General features: G+C 43.2%; 1 protein-coding gene across 3 annotated transcripts in view; it reads left to right on the forward strand.

Moving 5' to 3' along the window:
- EDEM3 (ER degradation enhancing alpha-mannosidase like protein 3) overlaps positions 1-16,668 on the forward strand; it is a 74,655-nt gene that overhangs the window by 53,870 nt on the left and 4,117 nt on the right. For 2 of the 3 annotated variants that reach the window (XR_013624309.1, XM_068124504.2), the window contains exons 14-19: positions 7,950-8,118; positions 11,008-11,162; positions 12,518-12,680; positions 12,823-13,011; positions 13,120-13,285; positions 15,533-15,718. Coding sequence is in view for 2 of the 3 variants with exons in the window: in XM_068124504.2 (XP_067980605.2) it covers positions 7,950-8,118; positions 11,008-11,162; positions 12,518-12,680; positions 12,823-13,011; positions 13,120-13,285; positions 15,533-15,718 (1,028 nt within the window). In the remaining variant the exon portion in view is untranslated. The remainder of the gene's footprint in view (positions 1-7,949; positions 8,119-11,007; positions 11,163-12,517; positions 12,681-12,822; positions 13,012-13,119; positions 13,286-15,532; positions 15,719-16,668) is intronic. The other variant, XM_068124507.2, reaches the window with a different exon arrangement.

Consider the following 16,668-nt stretch of genomic DNA (forward strand, 5'->3'; position numbering starts at 1 on the left):
GAATGCTTTGGTTTTTACAGCGTGAAGCCGAGCTAGGTGTGAGGCAGGTGCACCAGCCCAGAGGGGAGAGCAGGACTCCATCAAGCTGTGGATGAAAGCTTTGTACGTGTTGAGGAGCTCAGAGGTGCCAAGGAAGGACTTCACATGACGGAGGATTCCCAGTCGGCGACTGGCTTTGGATGCCAGCTTGGAAATGTGGTTTTCCAAGGAAAGATCATGCTTGATAGTGAGACTCAAAAGCTTGAGCGACAGAACTTCGCTGAGAGGATTGTTGAGAAAGTAGATGGGACGGTTTTCCAGACAGTCTTTTCGGAGAGACAAAGTGAGAGTATGAGATTTGTCAGGATTGAAAGGCATGTTCCACTTGTTTGACCAGTTTGTGATTTTGTTCAGGTCTGCAGAGAGTGAAGAGGCTGCTGCCTGCTGATCAGAGGGATGAGATATGGAGCGGCAGAGAGTGGAGTCATCAGCAAAGAGATAGAGAGGATTTTCAAGAGAGTCGGGAGTCATTAGCAAAGAGATAGAGAGGATTTTCCAGAGAGTCCGGAGTCATTAGCAAAGAGATAGAGAGGATTTTCCAGAGAGTCGGGAGTCATTAGCAAAGAGATGGAGAGGATTTCCAGAAAGTCAGAGAGATCATTGATGAAGACCAGAAAAAGCACAGGGCCCAGAACACTACCTTGAGGAACTCCAGCCTGGATGGGAAGGGGATATGAGAGAATTCCATTCAGGGCCACACGTTGACTGCGACTGGAGAGGAAGTCCGCAGGCCATGCGTGGAGATTTCCATGGATACCATAAGAGGAGAGTTCTTACTTTACATCAGTTGGAGGAGATTTACAACCGCTGAACCCTCCTCTACCCCCAGCGTATTTGCTATCTCTTCCAATCTGTCAAGTCCAGCCATGGGAGGTGTGTCGAGAACTTTGGAAAATTGAAACTCGCAAAGCAAGCGGTCCTGACTATATCTCTGCCAGAATTAGCCGTCTGTTCTCTTATGAACTTGCTGAACCTCTGACATACATAATTAATGCGTCATTTAAGCAACAGGCAGTTCCAGCACAATGGAAAAGGGCACATGTTGTTCCCATTCCAAAACTGTCACCTGCCATCATCGACAACTTGCGCCCAGTTGCTCCAACTGCCCATTTCATAAAAATTGCAGAACACTTCATAGTACAGCGAATGCTTAAAGACACGAGCTTTGTCTTGAAGTACACGTATGAAGTACAGCTGTGATGAAAGCTCCATCATTTCGTGCATGAAACGGAGTCCAGCAGCTGCATCTGAGGGACTAGCGGCCTGAACACAGTAAACACCACAGAGAAAATTGCTGTAGATTTCATGTTCAAGGTAAAATCGGTTCACAGGCATCAGATAAATGGGCAACAAAGCAAGGAAAAGTATGGAGTATTATCTGGATATACACGTGGGATTTAGTTACCTGAGTTGGTGTATGTACAAGCTGCACTCTGCCATCAGGTAGTGGAGCTATTCCAATCCCCATGCGTTTAAGCATATCCACATGTTCAGAGTTAGTAGCCACAAAGTCTCGGGCATGCAGGCTTTGCTCACTCTTAGCCTTGGTAAATTCCACTGTTCCGTCACTGGAAGGCCAACAGCAGAATAATAACAATGATTTTGCTGTTAGGCTAACACAAAAAATTCAGTCACAAATTAAACCAGAACGACACTCCGTAGAGTGCATACCTCCACTAGGCTGAACAGTTTACATTTTGTATCCCACTGATAGGCTGGACATACATTCGGACCTTAACCAAAATGGAACCAGCTTCTTATTATCACCATCCCTGGTGTTTGGCTAGCGGCTAGGGTGCCAGCTTAGGATCCCAGGATCCTGGGTTCGAATCCCGGTCGATCGCCGAATTAACGCCAGGGGGGTTGACTCAGCCTGTCATCCTTCCGAGGTCGGCTAATTTGAGTACCATTTCACTGGTAATTCCCTGCTTGTCGTTAAAGGCGGCAAAAAGGGTTGGCGTCAGGAAGGGCATCCGGCCGTAAAACATTGCTTCAAAAAGGGGACCGAAAAACAACAACTACCACGGTTCCCGAAAAAGGCCAACCCCCGCTTGCGGGGAAAAATGGCCTCTAAAGGTGGTTTTTTATGGACCCAAAATAAAATGATCTCGACAGACCTAAGAGAAAGGACGGTGCTTAGAGCAAGATACATGATCGATTACAGGAACCTTCAACCCTGACTACAGCCAGCCATAGAAAAATGGTGCTGGCTTTACCTTTTTCTGGAGTGAATAATCGGCAAACACTCCAAGATGATCTGTTGTTGTAGTTTTTGTTGTTGTTGTTATTGTTGTATAGCCCCAGACAGTTCTCTCAAACAATCCTGCGGCACGGAGACAGCCGATCAATCTCCCAGGAGTGACCCAGAGATCCCCCACATCCAGGATGGTGTATCCCAGCCTTGACAAAGTCAGGGTGACAACAGAGTTGGAGAGAGAGAAAGATATCAGAGGGAAAGGGCTGCTCCATGGGGACCGATCGGCACTCTAACCATGAGCGCGCTGCTCTGATGAATCCGGGCAGCAGGGAAGAATGGGGAAGATTTGGCCCGCGACTTGCATTGGGGGACACAACCATTGCGAAGAGGCGTCCCTGATAGTTACAGACAAGCAGTTGTTGGTTTTGCTATTACGACCCTGTGAGAATTTGTAAGAAATCCTTAAAGCAGTTTTTTAATGGTTGGCTTAGAATCATGTATGTGCCACTTGAGCACAAGAGATATACCATCCTAATCAGTGTGCATGTGCTTCGACACTGACGAATGATTATACAACAAAACAAATTATATTCAGACATTGACAACCTCGATACTCCATGCAGACACTGACAAACTACTAATTCTTGGCGACTTTGATGTGTGGGTCGGACATCACGCCAACATGTGTCGCAGTGTAATTTGATGTAATGCTGTTGGCCATTCCAAAGACCTACTATGAGGTGCATGATGGCCAACTGCTTAGTTCCGGAAACTTGAAAATGAGGAGTAAGGAGGAGTAATCGAGGAGGAGGAATAATGAGGTTAAAGTGGCTGGTTTGAGATCTTAGGGTCCTGAGTTTGAGCGCCTCTCATGCCATTGAATTAACACCAGTTGGGTTGACTCAGCTTGTCATCCTTCTGAGGTCAGGAAAATGAGTACGAGCTGTCTAGTATAGGGGGATGGGGGGGGGGGGGGGGGAGGGGGAACAGCACAGCCGCATCCCCAGAAAATAATGCCAAACAAACAAACGCCAAGCAGCCATAGGCTGCACGCGAACCACCACCACCCCATAGCTCCAGGACATATTGGCAACAAACTTCCTTTGACTTGGCACATAATTATCTACAAACCTCTTCAACCACAGAAATGTTTTTGAGTTTTGCCATCGTTATCATTACCTGGGTTTCATGCACTCTGGACTCCACACGTAATAATGCTACATTCCTCTCACCTAGCAACTCTATGGCCATTCCATTATTTGCTGTACACTGTACAGTACTGCTTTTTGGCCCACTTATCCCTGGCATGTTTTCTGCCATAGGCCACAAAGCAGTTCTTGGCATTCTGAGGGAGAAACTTTTATGTTTCCAGAAGAGATGCGTGAGATGACGACGACATGAAAACTTTGTTTTGGGTCAATCGATTGTCAAAAATAATTTTCACTCTTTTACACACGACGACAAGGTCTTATAGCGAGTCTTATCAACAGTTGCTGAGGTTACTGAGTGGACCAATTGCCTGCCTGCATTGCGCCTGATTTACAATTTGTAATCGGGAATCCAACTGGACCAATGCAGCTCAAAGTAATAATAGTGTGTTACCTCTGAGTTATTCTGGCAGCCCCTGTGGTAAGTGCTAGTGTAACTAGTACTGAAAGACCAAAGGGATTGTGTTGTTGTTGTTGTTGTTGTTGTCGTCGTCATCGCAACCACCGCTGTTCTTGTACAAAGTCCCTGTCACTTTGGGATTAACTCTTTGCAACATTGATAATAGAGTTAACCGCTTTGCCTAGTGTTTGTAGAGCTGGATGGTGGATATTGGTGGTTAAGCATTGCGGCTGGCGAGCCCTGCGGCGTTTCGAGGCCACCTGGTGAACGTGCTGACCGAGCTGTTTGCCAAAGGCATCAACTGGGGCCAGCCATGTGGTTGCTTTCTTCGTGTTTGGCATCACGCTCTGTGCAGAGAGGGTCGTGTACTCGCTTCATGCATCAAGCATGCCGAACCAAAACTGCGCTCGGTAGAGCGCATACCTCCACCAAGCTGAATAGTTTGTTTTGTATCCCACTGATCGGCCAGATCTGGTTTGGGACCTGAACCAAAATCGTCCACAAAGTTTTGTCCTAGGTTGTCCACAACTTTTTGAGATATCATACTATATATCGTTTTTGGTCCTATTTCGCAATGGTGAAGGATCACTTAAAAAATTCTCAGATCCAGATCAGGATCCAAATCTACACCAAAGTTTAATCATTCATCTGTGTCACATACTCGACCTTGCCACCAAATTTCGGCTGAATCCATCCACAACTTTTTGAGATATCCTGTTCACAAACAGACAGACAGACAAACAAACAATCAAGCGGACAAACAGACGGGGGTGAATACATAACCTCCATCCACCTTCTGTGGCTGACGTAACTATCTGGATTCTGGAGAATGATCTTCAGACTTGGAGATGCTAATGGTGGCTGGTTCCCTCCTCCTCTTGCTGGAGAGTTGTTCTTGCTGCTGAGGGTGTTGTACTGTGGTTGGGCAAGGCCAAGGTGGCGACGCTTGACACGGGTTTTGCGTGGCTTGGGTTGGGCTGAAGGCGGCTGCTTGGCTAGTTTCGTGAGCAGCTTAGGCGGTGTCTGGGGCTGGCGGGGAACCTCCCTTGTTCCTTTTTCAAGACAGGGCCTGGTTAAGCATAGGGCCTGTGCAAGTGGAATATAGCTGCTGCCTTGACCATTATTGTCATGAAATGGAATTTGTATTTTGTGTTATCTGTTTGTTTTTATGATTGTGATCATCTCTATAATAATACTCTTGTTCGTCTGTCTGACAAAGTGTAATACTCCTTTTCACCCATTGATTGGACAGCTGGCCTGACTCCACCCGTAATTGTAAACTGAAAAATCCTACAGCTGCCATTTTGGTGCTTTGCGAAGCCAAATACTTCTTCGGAGCTGTCATATTCACAATCACCATGCCCTTCCTATAAGTTTTCCATTTAGTGTAAAACAACAAAAGGGACTGTTAAACGCCAGAGGAGAGGGGATTGCATTTTTGTCTGTTTGTCCGCACAGAATAAATATTATTTTCTCTGCAACCATTGGTCCGATTGACAGGAAATTTTCACCATAGGTGTGCCTCCTCCTGTAGATTTTTTAATGATAATTATGACGTCATAGGTCACGTGTATGGGCGCCATCTTGGAAAAATCGAAAAACTGCACCTCCATATCTCCGAAAGCATTGCATAGAAAAAATTGAGACATGGCTCATTGTAAAGAACTCTCCATGAGGAATAACATGTTAATGATGATGTCACAGGTGCCTCCATTATATGTCATAATTCAACAAGTACAAAACTTCATCCTATCAAGATGAAATTTCTTGAGCGTCATATAGTGATAAATTGGTGGAGAAAAAAAATTAATGATGATCTCTTCGGTCATGTGGTTTGGCCGCCATATTTGTTTTAACACAAAAGCCTTACGAACCACGAAAAACCCTTTTTCTCCGAAATGGCTAAACAGATTGAGGCAAAACATTACATGCATTATCGCATGCCCACGACGAACAAAAAGTTCTGTGACCATGACGTCATAGGTCACATGGTTTGGCAGCTATGATTTTTTTTGAAGAATAAAACTTTAAAAAGCCATTCCTTCAGAAAGGCTGAACAGATCGAATGGAAACTTTACACATATGTTCCCCATGCCTTGCGTACACCATGCTGCCCTTGAATAATTCATACGTCACATGGTTTGGTGGCTATGTTGGATTGAACGGGAATCTTTCATTTCATCTTTTCATTATAAAAATTATATCTCTTGAACAGCTTCATTGATCGATGTTAAACTTCAAATAATATAGTTGTCGTAAAGCGGAACACGTGTTTAAAATGTCAATATGATTGGTCTTACGATCTGGCAGCCAGAAGTTGTTATTGTTTGAAGAAGAAGAAAATCTACTATATTATCTTCTCCAGCCATGTGAGTTTTCAACATATCTATTAATTATGTACTGTTTGAAGTCAGTGACATCATGTCTATTAATTATGTACTATCAGAATGTACCTTTTGACACTTTGGACTGCTGAGACCCATTGGACCTTTGAATAACCTTTAAGACCCCTCAAGACCATTTAGACCACCAAGACCCATAATACACTGAAGATCCTTAAACACCATGAAGAACCAGATGACCTGTTACGGATCCCGGATTTAGAGGAGTTACTATTCATGTCATTGCTTATTAATGTTTATTCTATTAAAGGTTGCTGTGGTTAAAGGGTTAGAGAGGCTCCGGATAACAGGAGACCGGAAACGGGATAGTGAACCGGAAGAAGAAAAAGACACGAGGTCCGGGAGAAGCGGCGATCTTCTTCTTCCTCGCCCAGCTCCGACGCGAGCGGTGTCGATATTGAGCAGCGTGGGGAACGCTGCGTTTGAAAGCCCGTCTGGCGAGAGGAGTTACCTGTGCGGGGTAATTACCGGTTACACGTCAAGTTGCCGTGGGTTCGTGCACGGAACCAAGCGTCCGGCACAGTTCGCCTCCACGTCTACAAGGACGCGTACGGGTCGCACCTTGGGCCTCGCGCGCTTTGCGAGCCCGCTTTGCTTTACAAGGAGGTGTGCGCTGCAGCAGCTGTTCCCGGTACGCGACGTGCACGTTTGGAGCACGTCAGCCAGGGGTTCGTTCAACCGCCCGTGTGCGGAGAAGTCGACCTTCACCTTGGTCTGGAGGGGCCCAGAGACATTGTGAGGGACAGTGGCCATTGAGGGGTCGTGAGTGGGGAAAGGAGGGAAATATATGAGATGGCCATCTTAGTAATATTGGTGATTGATTGTTGATGGTTGTTGATTGATTGGGGAATATATTATTGAGTAATCCGGATCCTTGGTGTGGGGTTTCTTATTGACTTGAATTATTGTGTCTTTCATATTGATTGCGCTACAAAAGCGTATAAATCAGAGATCTTTCTGGCGGGGTCCTCCCACGGTCCGGGGGTCACCAAGACCAGGTAGTTACCGGGAGGACCACGTAACATGACCCCAAGGACCAAATGACCCTGAGGACTCAGAAGACCGAAAAGACCCTGATGACCCAAAATATCCTGAAGACTGAAGACCCAAAAGATCCTCAGGACTCAAAACACCCCAGACCCAAAAGAGCCATATGACCCTGATGTCACAAAAGACTTCGAGGATGCAAGAGACCCCGGGGACTAAAAAGACACCTCTGACAGCCTCATTTAAAATACAATACTGAATTCAGTTTTATAAAAAGGACGTAATGTCACGTATGTCGGATGAAAGTGGGGTTGTACAAAATAATGAAAGAATGTACAAAAACGCCCCACAAAATACGCCTCACAAAAACGTCCTGGCGAGGGTCTACAATCTCTGATTGCTCTTTCTTGTTTTGTTTTATTTTTGGAAGCAATCGAGGCAGCGGTCTGTTGCCTATACAACACTCAAATAGCTATGTGGCATTCTCTCGAGCAAGGGCTTTTACCCGAGAAGGTTCCGATGGTCCCTGCTAGTTATTATTAATTCTGTTATTTTATTCTTATTTCATTTTGTTTGTTTTCTATTATTATTATTATGTCACAATGCACACTAAAATGTTTTAGTCTTCATACTACATGTTTAGTATTTTTTGAAATAAAACGGAATTGAATTAATGGATTGTTCTCTCGTTGTGAACGATTCCATTGTGATTGCAGGATGGATTCCTTCTTCCTGGCTGAGATGTTCAAATACCTGTACCTGCTTTTCACCGAAGAGGCAGATCTGGGAATAGACTTGGATGATTACATTTTCACCACCGAAGCACATCTATTGCCACTTTCTCTTTCTGTGGGTTCGCGATTTAACATAAGCCTCAATTCCACGGTGAGTCGTACATTGCAGCATCGTTCTTAGTATATTTTTTGTAAATGCCTGGTATCTGGTGCACTTTGAAATGTAATGTGACAACCTTAAATCTTAAAATAATTGTTTTTATTGGTGCCTTTAACTGCTTTTTCCCTGGCTGCCTTCATTGTGACTTTTGACACTTCGATAGGTCAATCAACACTCTCGGACTCGGAAAATTCTACGTCATTTCTGTCATATTTTGGTTGCCTTGAGAATACTTTTTCTGCCTTGCCTTATATCTTTGTACTGTATATCCTTCCTTGTATTTTCATTCAAGCTCTATTTTAAATGCTGTTCACCCCTTCTATGGAGGGGCTCCCTTTAAATCCCTTTAAATCCCTTTTATAACTCCCTTTAAATTTTTCAGGCGTTGAGTTGTGCAAGAATCCTGATGTGAATGTAAATTATTACTCTTCATGTGTTTTGTCTTTATTTTCTTGTACATCGGTTTAATTCTAGTTACCCTCGCCTGAGGAGAGGGTATTGCATTTGAGTCCGTTTGTCTGTCTGTTTGTCTGTCTGTTTGTTTGTCTGTTTGTCTGTTTGTCTGTTTGTCTGTCTGTTTGTCTGTTTGTCTGTCCGCACAGAATAAATATGATTTTCGCTGCAACCGTTGGTCCGATTGACAGGAAATTTTCAGCATAGGTGCCACTTCACCTGTATAATTTTTTAATGATAATTATTACGTCATAGGTCACGTGGTTCGGGTCGCCATATTGGAAAAACCGAAAAACTTTGCACCTCTATATCTCTGAAAGCGCTGAATAGAAAAAATTGAGACATGGCTCATTGTAAAGAACTCTCCATGTGGAATAACATCTGTGAATGATGAGGTCATAGGTGCCTCCATTATGACGTCATAATTTGACAAGTACAAAACGTCATCCGATCAAGATGAAATTTCTTGAGCATAATCTAGGAATAAATTGGTGGAGGAAAAAATAATAATGATGATGTCATCGGTCACGTGGTTCGGCCGCCATATTTGCTTTTACACAAAAGCCTTAACCACCGGAAATACATCTTGGCGAGGGTTTGCAATCTCTGATTGCTCTTTTCCTTGTTGTTATTTGCAAAATCGAAGATTTTTCAAGTATATTAGTTGTCTTCTGTGTTATTCTGTCTGTCTGTCAGTTGCCTACAGGTCACAAAATTTTAAACCGATCTTCACAAAACTTCACCAGATGGTAGAGTTGGTAATAAGGAATAGTCAGGTTCACTATGTCAATAAATTATATTTCGTTCAAAATCATGGTAGATTAGCAAACCTATACATTTTTGGAAAGGTTATAGCATAAGGAAACTAAAAATCAATGTTTACATTTGGAGAGATACCTGTATGGCGGCCATTTTGGATTTTCAAAATGGCCACTGTAAAATACATATTTTGTTCTATTTCTGCCTCTAATTACCCTAAAAACTTTTAAAAATATACTAAACCTATATTTTCAGGGACAAGGAATCCAATGAAAGTATCAAATTAGTGCTATGGGGAATGGTAAGACACGAATCAAAGGTTTTGAATTGCAAAATACTGTCTTTATATTCGCGATAAGTTGCATAATCAAATACATGTTATCATTTTGTACAGGCAGTTAATAACATCAAAATGTGTCACAATAATTCATATCACCAAACATACACAGGCAGTCAGCAAAATCATATATACACATGCAGTCAGTATAACTTCACATCTACACAGGCAGTCAATGACAAAATATACACAGGCATTCAATGGCATCAAACATACACGATTACAGAATATGCCATTTAGAGTTCGTCATCACTGTCCTGTGTGTCGTATCCGACAATATAGTCCGCATCTCTTTCACAGTCCGTTCCACACAAGCAAAGGTCGGTCAAATTGATTGGCAAATCGAATTGGTCAAATGGTCGATCGAATCGAATTCGATGAATCGAATCGAATCGAATCGATCGAATTGGTCGAATGGTCGATCGAAGCGATTGGTCGAATTGGTCGAATGGAATTGGTCGAATTGGTCGAATCGAATTGGTCGGAATTGGCAAATGTAAACATTGATTTTCAGATTTTCCATGTAATAACGTTTCCAAAAATGTATAGGTTTGCTAATCTACCATGATTTTGAACGAAAAAACATTGTGAACCTGACTAGAAGAAGCCTATTCATTATGAGGTCAAAGGTCATCCTGAGGTCAACTTTCTAAAATTTGTCATTTTTCATCCGATTGACTTGAAAGCTAAACAGTATTTGCACATTGAGTCGCTAAATTGGGGGAACCAACTATTTTAAGGTCAAAGGTCAACTCAAGGTCACATTTCTAAAATCAATTTTCATCTGAAAAATCGTCGATTTACGTCCGATTGACTTGAAAATTAAACAGCAATTGCATATTGCCTCACTGAATTGAGAAAGCAACTGTTTTAAGGTCAAAGGTCAACTCAAGGATAAAATTTCTAAAATCATAAATTTTCATCTGAAAAATTGTCCAAATTCATCCTTTTAACTTGTGAGTTCAACAGCATTTGCATAGTGCATCACTAAATTGGGAAAGCAACTTTTTTGAGGTGGAATGGTCAAAGGTCAACTCAAGGTCAAACTTCTAAAATCAATTTGCATCTGAAAAATAATCAACTTCTATCCGATTGAACGGAGCTTTGATTACGGATTTTAGATCATCAATTTTATATCTTAATTAAATGGACATTTTGACGTATACATGGCAACTTTTTTTTGGTGGGGTGGATTTTGCAAGTACATTATCATGCTCTGCATGACGTCTTTCTTGTTATTGTTCTTCTGTGAGCCCTGCGTTTCTGGTAAAGGCTTTCAGATTGGTAGGTTTCCTCCCACCTTACTGATTGGTTTTGTACATGCCCAACAGGATGGCAAGATCACAGAATCAGACATCTCCATCTTGGACAGAGCTTGTCCAAATGCCCGAATTTTGTTTCCAGATGACCCATCCTATGCGCAAACTCTGAGGCAACCGTTCAAGAATGTTGTAGATGAAGTGTGCCCCACACCACGTCCCCCAGGGTGAGCTTCGCATGATTCTATGCTGCCACTTTTACTGCATTTTATTTGTGTGCAATTACCAAGGCTGATGACGGAGTTTTTGCACATAAAGCATGATGAAAGCAAGCACTTTGGAACGATGGATAGTTACCTCTGCCACAGAAGATGGAAGGAGGTTATGTTTTCACCTGTTTGTCTGTCTATCTGTTTGTCTGGGACAACAGGATATCTCAAAAAGTTATGGATGGATTTGGAGGAAACTTGGTGAAGAGGTTGGGTGTGTAACAAGGACTAATTTATTAGAATTTGGTGAAGAGCCGGATCCGGATACAATAATTTTTGAGTGATTCTTCACCATTGAGAGATAGGGCCAAAAATGATAAATAACACGATATCTCATAAATTTACTGATGGATTAGTATGGTGTTGGCTTAACGGTCAAGGAGGCTGGCTTAAAATCCTTGGGTCTTGAGTTCAAGCCCCTGTAGCGCCATTGAATTAACACCAGACGGGTCGAGCCTGTCATCCTTCCGATGTCGGGAAAATTAGTACTAGCTAGCTGGCAAGGGGGCATTGCATCAGCGACACAGCCCTGCCCCCAGGAAATGATGCAGCCAAGCAGCCACGAATATATATAAAAATTGACGGATTCAGACAAAATTTGGTGGACTGGATGGATGTGTGACAAGGACAAATGAATTCGATTTTGGTGAGGATCTGGACCAGTTTCACTTTATATTTCCATCCACAATTGAGGGGTGGGGCCAAAAACAATATATAGCATATTTCAAAACCTTGTGGATGGATGATGACAAAATTTGGTGGATGAGTTGGGTTGGTGATAAGAAGAAAAAAAAAAACCCCCCACCTTTAGAGGCCATTTTCCCCCGCAAAGCGGGGGTTGGCCTTTTTCGGGCACCGTGGTTGTTGTTTTTTGTTGGTCCCCTTTTTGAAGCAATGTTTTATGGCCGGATGCCCTTCCTGCCGCCAACCCTGTTTGTCGCCTTTTACGACAAACAGGGAATTACCAGTGAACTGGTACTCAATTTGCCGACCTCGGAAGGATGACAGGCTGAGTCAACCCCCTTGGCGTTAATTCAGCGATCGACCGGGATTCGAACCCAGGATCCTGGGATCCTAAGCTGGCACCCTAGCCGCTAGCCAAACACCAGGGATGGTGATAATAAGAAGCTGGTTCCATTTTGGTTAAGGTCCGAATGTATGTCCAGCCTATCAGTGGGATACAAAATGTAAACTGTTCAGCCTAGTGGAGGTATGCACTCTACGGAGTGTCGTTCTGGTTTAATTTGTGACTGAATTTTTTGTGTTAGCTTAACAGCAAAATCATTGTTATTATTCTGCTGTTGGCCTTCCAGTGACGGAACAGTGGAATTTACCAAGGCTAAGAGTGAGCAAAGCCTGCATGCCCGAGACTTTGTGGCTACTAACTCTGAACATGTGGATATGCTTAAACGCATGGGGATTGGAATAGCTCCACTACCTGATGGCAGAGTGCAGCTTGTACATACATCAACTCAGGTAACTAAATCCCACGTGTATATCCAGATAATACTCCATACTTTTCCTTGCTTTGTTGCCCATTTATCTGATGCCTGTGAACCGATTTTACCTTGAACATGAAATCTACAGCAATTTTCTCTGTGGTGTTTACTGTGTTCAGGCCGCTGGTCCCTCAGATGCAGCTGCTGGACTCCGTTTCATGCACGAAATGATGGAGCTTTCATCACAGCAACGTGAAGACTTGCCCCCAAGAGCCATTCAGCTCCTGTCCCCACCATATAAAGGCCAAGTAGTACTAACCGCCGGGCCAGCCCAGTTTGGGACAGATCTCTCCAAATTGGAGGACGGTGTATGTGCATACATTTGTAGATTAATGATATTGAAAAAATGAGGGGTTGGGCTTGGGGGGGGGGGGGGGCGGCAGTGTTTTATATCATGCTGCCTGACTTGTGTGCAGGTTCGAGGCTGGTTGGCGCTGGCTGAGCCAGCTGTGGCATGCTCTCCTCTCTCCAACGCGGCTGTCATGGCTGGCACTGTGGCATTCATCGTACGTGGTGGTTGCATGTTTGCCGAAAAGGCGCGGAATGTACAAGCTGCAGGTGCTATTGGAGCCATTGTTGTGGGTATGAAAAATTATTGTGGTTTGTGCTGTTAGTATTATGATCTTTCTCTCATTAGCCTGAAACACCCTGATGTGAGAACTATCACCTCTTTGAGACTGATCCAGCTGTCGTCATTTGCAAAACTTGCCAGGCGTTATTTTACATTTGTGTGATTGTAGACTTGATTGCAGGTATGATTGCATGCTTCATAAAAACGGAATGTTCCATGATGTTGTACACCTTCCTGGCACTACACCAGAACAGACGACAGACGTGTTGGTCAAATTACACCGTATTTGTGATGAAACACCACATCAAACCAGAACGGCACTCGGCAGAGCGCATACCTCCGCCAGGTTGAACAATTTATGTTTTGTATCCCACCGATAGGCTGGATCTGGATTCAGACCTGAACCAAAATCGAATCGGCTTTTTCTTGTCACGTAACCAACTTGTCCACCAAGTTTAGTCATAACTCGTCCATAACTTTTTTAATATCATGTTATATATCGCTTTTCGCCAGATCTCTCTCGATGGTGTGGAATCACTTGAAAAATTAAACAATGCTCGTATGCGAATCCATATTCAGATCTTCACCAAAATCAAATCGCTTGTCAACACCCAACCGGTCCACCAATTTTCTTCCAAATCCACCCATAACTTTTTGAGATATCCTGCTATGTATCGTTTTTGGCCTTATCTCCCAATGGTGAAGAATCACTTACAAAATTCTAGTAGCCGGATCCGAATCCCGATCTTCACTAAAATCTAATAATTTCGTCCTTGTCACATACTCTACCTCTCTGCCAAATTTTGTCCGAATCCGTCCACAACTTTTTGAGATATCTTGTTCACAGAGAAACAAACAGACAGACAGACAGACAAACGGGTGAAAACATAACCCCCATCCACCTCCGGTGGTGGAGGTAACCAGAAGGCATTTTCGCAGCTGAGCTTTCCTGCCACTCTCCATTTTTTTTTCTCATCTGGAAAAAATGGATGAAGATTGTCAGCCACCTGTAACCTCCTTATTTATATTGTTGATGCTATTATTCAGAAAAGTAAAACACACAGCATCTGTTCCAATGATGCCTGGAACCCACCCCACTGCTTGGAAAATAATGTGTGAGATACTGTTTGGAAAATAAATAATTTGACAAAGCATTTATTCCGACTTTCACTGCCGTGTTTTTGTCCCCCGTCGCACCGCGGAGCGAAAGGGGTACTATGGTTTGTGCGTCCGTCCATGCGTGCGTGCGTGCGTGCATGCGTGCGTAAGCGAAGGACCGAATTCTAATTTAGTGTGTGGGTGCAACCCACGTCAAAATATATGATGGCCGCTGCCATGTATGTCTGAGCCTTGTGAGCGGAATATCTTGAAAAATAAGCGAAGTACCAACTTCTAATCTGGTGTGTGGGTGTATCTACGCATAAGGAAGAATGCTATTGAAAATTGGGTCGCCACATCAAAATCCAAGATGGCCGCCGCCATATATGTCAACCTTGTGAGCAGAATATCTTGAAAAATAAACGAACTACCAACTTCTAATCTGGTGTGTGGGTGTATCCAGGTATAAGGAAAAACGCTATTGAAAATTGGGTCGCCACGTCAAAATCCAAGATGGCCGCCACCATATATATGTCTGAACCTTGTGAGCGAAATATCTTGAAAAATAAACGAACTACTAACTTCTAATCTGGTGTGTGGGTGTATCTACGCATAAGGAAGAACGCTATTGAAAATTAGGTCGCCACGTCAAAATCCAAGATGGCCGCCTTGTGTCTTCCACTTTGTCAACTCGCATCACTTCACCGACTGGGGACCTAGGCGTAACGCTTGTTTTATCTTACTTTTTCTTTTTTACTGTCCTGTTTGTTCATTTGCTCATTATTGTTCATATGAGACTTTTTTTTCCCTTCCCTGTGCATTTTCTTTGATAACAAACACTGAAAAAGTGTATCTTTGAATGAACAAATTTTCTCCTTTGGCAAATCAAAGAAAATTTTACTGAGTTTAATCTCTGATACTTTCATGATCTTATTCTAAAAGATACGTGCTCAAAAATGGAGCAAAGTACAAAAATTCGGTACTTGTCTGGGTTTTGCCTTTTGCGGGTCTCTGCTTGCTCATTTGTGGCCAGTTTACCTGTTGTGGTTGAGCTTCTCATCCACACTTTTATGTGCAGCAGATGTCAAAAACATATTTTTGAGGTAGATATGTGAGATTGCATTTATCTGGTCTTTCTATGCTGCCCTTACTTTACACAGATGATACGGAAGGAAGCAGTGGCGATACAGCGACATTTTTTCAGATGGCTGGTGATGGTAAGAGCACTGATGATATCTCAATCCCTCTGCTGTTCCTCTTCAACAAGGAAGGAAAGATGCTTCTCCAGGCTCTGCGTAGTCACGGAATGCTGGAGGTGTTACTTGCAAGTCGTGCTAAGCCCATTGGTAATTCATGCAGCACACTGCCTCTTCGTGTTTATTTATTTTTTGCATAGACATTAATTGAAAAAGAGGTGTGTGTGTGTGTGTTTTGTGTGTGTGTGTGTGTGTGTGTGTGTGTGTGTGTGTGTGTGTGTGTGTGTGTGTGTGTGTGTGTGTGTGTGTGTGTGTGTTTGTTTTTGTTTTTTCATATGGTCGTTTTGAGAATAAAGAAGAGAGTGAGGGAAGGAATAGTTTTGAGGTAAAGTAAAAAGGACAAGTCTGAGGAAAGAAAAATGTAAGCAAGGAGTCTATTAGGACGCAGACGTGCCACACATGCGGCCAACAAAGAACCAAATGGACCATCAAAACATGGAGTGAGGGCTTTTCATAGAGGGTATAAGGAAGGAGTTAGAGCGAGGATGGAAATTGGGAGGGTGAGAGTTGATCGGAGGAAGCACGACAAATGGGTGTGTGTGTGTTGGAGGGAATGGGTATGCTTAACCAGTCAACGCAGACACACAAGATCAAATTAACCAAACAGGCAAAAGACACGGCAATGAGCATACGATACGAACAACAATCGACGCAAACAAAGGTGGCCGACAATTGAAGGCAACAGATAAATATGGAACAGTTTACATGGCTTCGGAGGCAAGTGACTTGGACAAGAGAAGAAAAGTTGGCATCACAGAGTAATGGAAGTCGGCATATTATGAATGTTTAACTGTTAAGAAATTGTACCTCGTAGATATGGCCGTGGGTCTGCCTATAGCGCCAATGCTTACAGGAAGATTTCCTTGGCTAAACCATGGAGACTGAGAACTGACAGTGGGACAAACATCGAGGGAATGAAAGAACAGCAAAAGAGTAGAGAGGGGAGGGGAAGAAACACAACACACTAGCAAGCAAGATGGTTGGGTTGGGAAAGGTTAATGGGGGTAATAAAGATCATGGGTCAGAATTGGAGATGACAA

This window comes from Myxine glutinosa, chromosome 8 (assembly GCF_964187855.1).
Source record: "Myxine glutinosa chromosome 8, kmMyxGlut1.1, whole genome shotgun sequence".
Lineage (NCBI taxonomy): Eukaryota > Metazoa > Chordata > Myxini > Myxiniformes > Myxinidae > Myxine > Myxine glutinosa.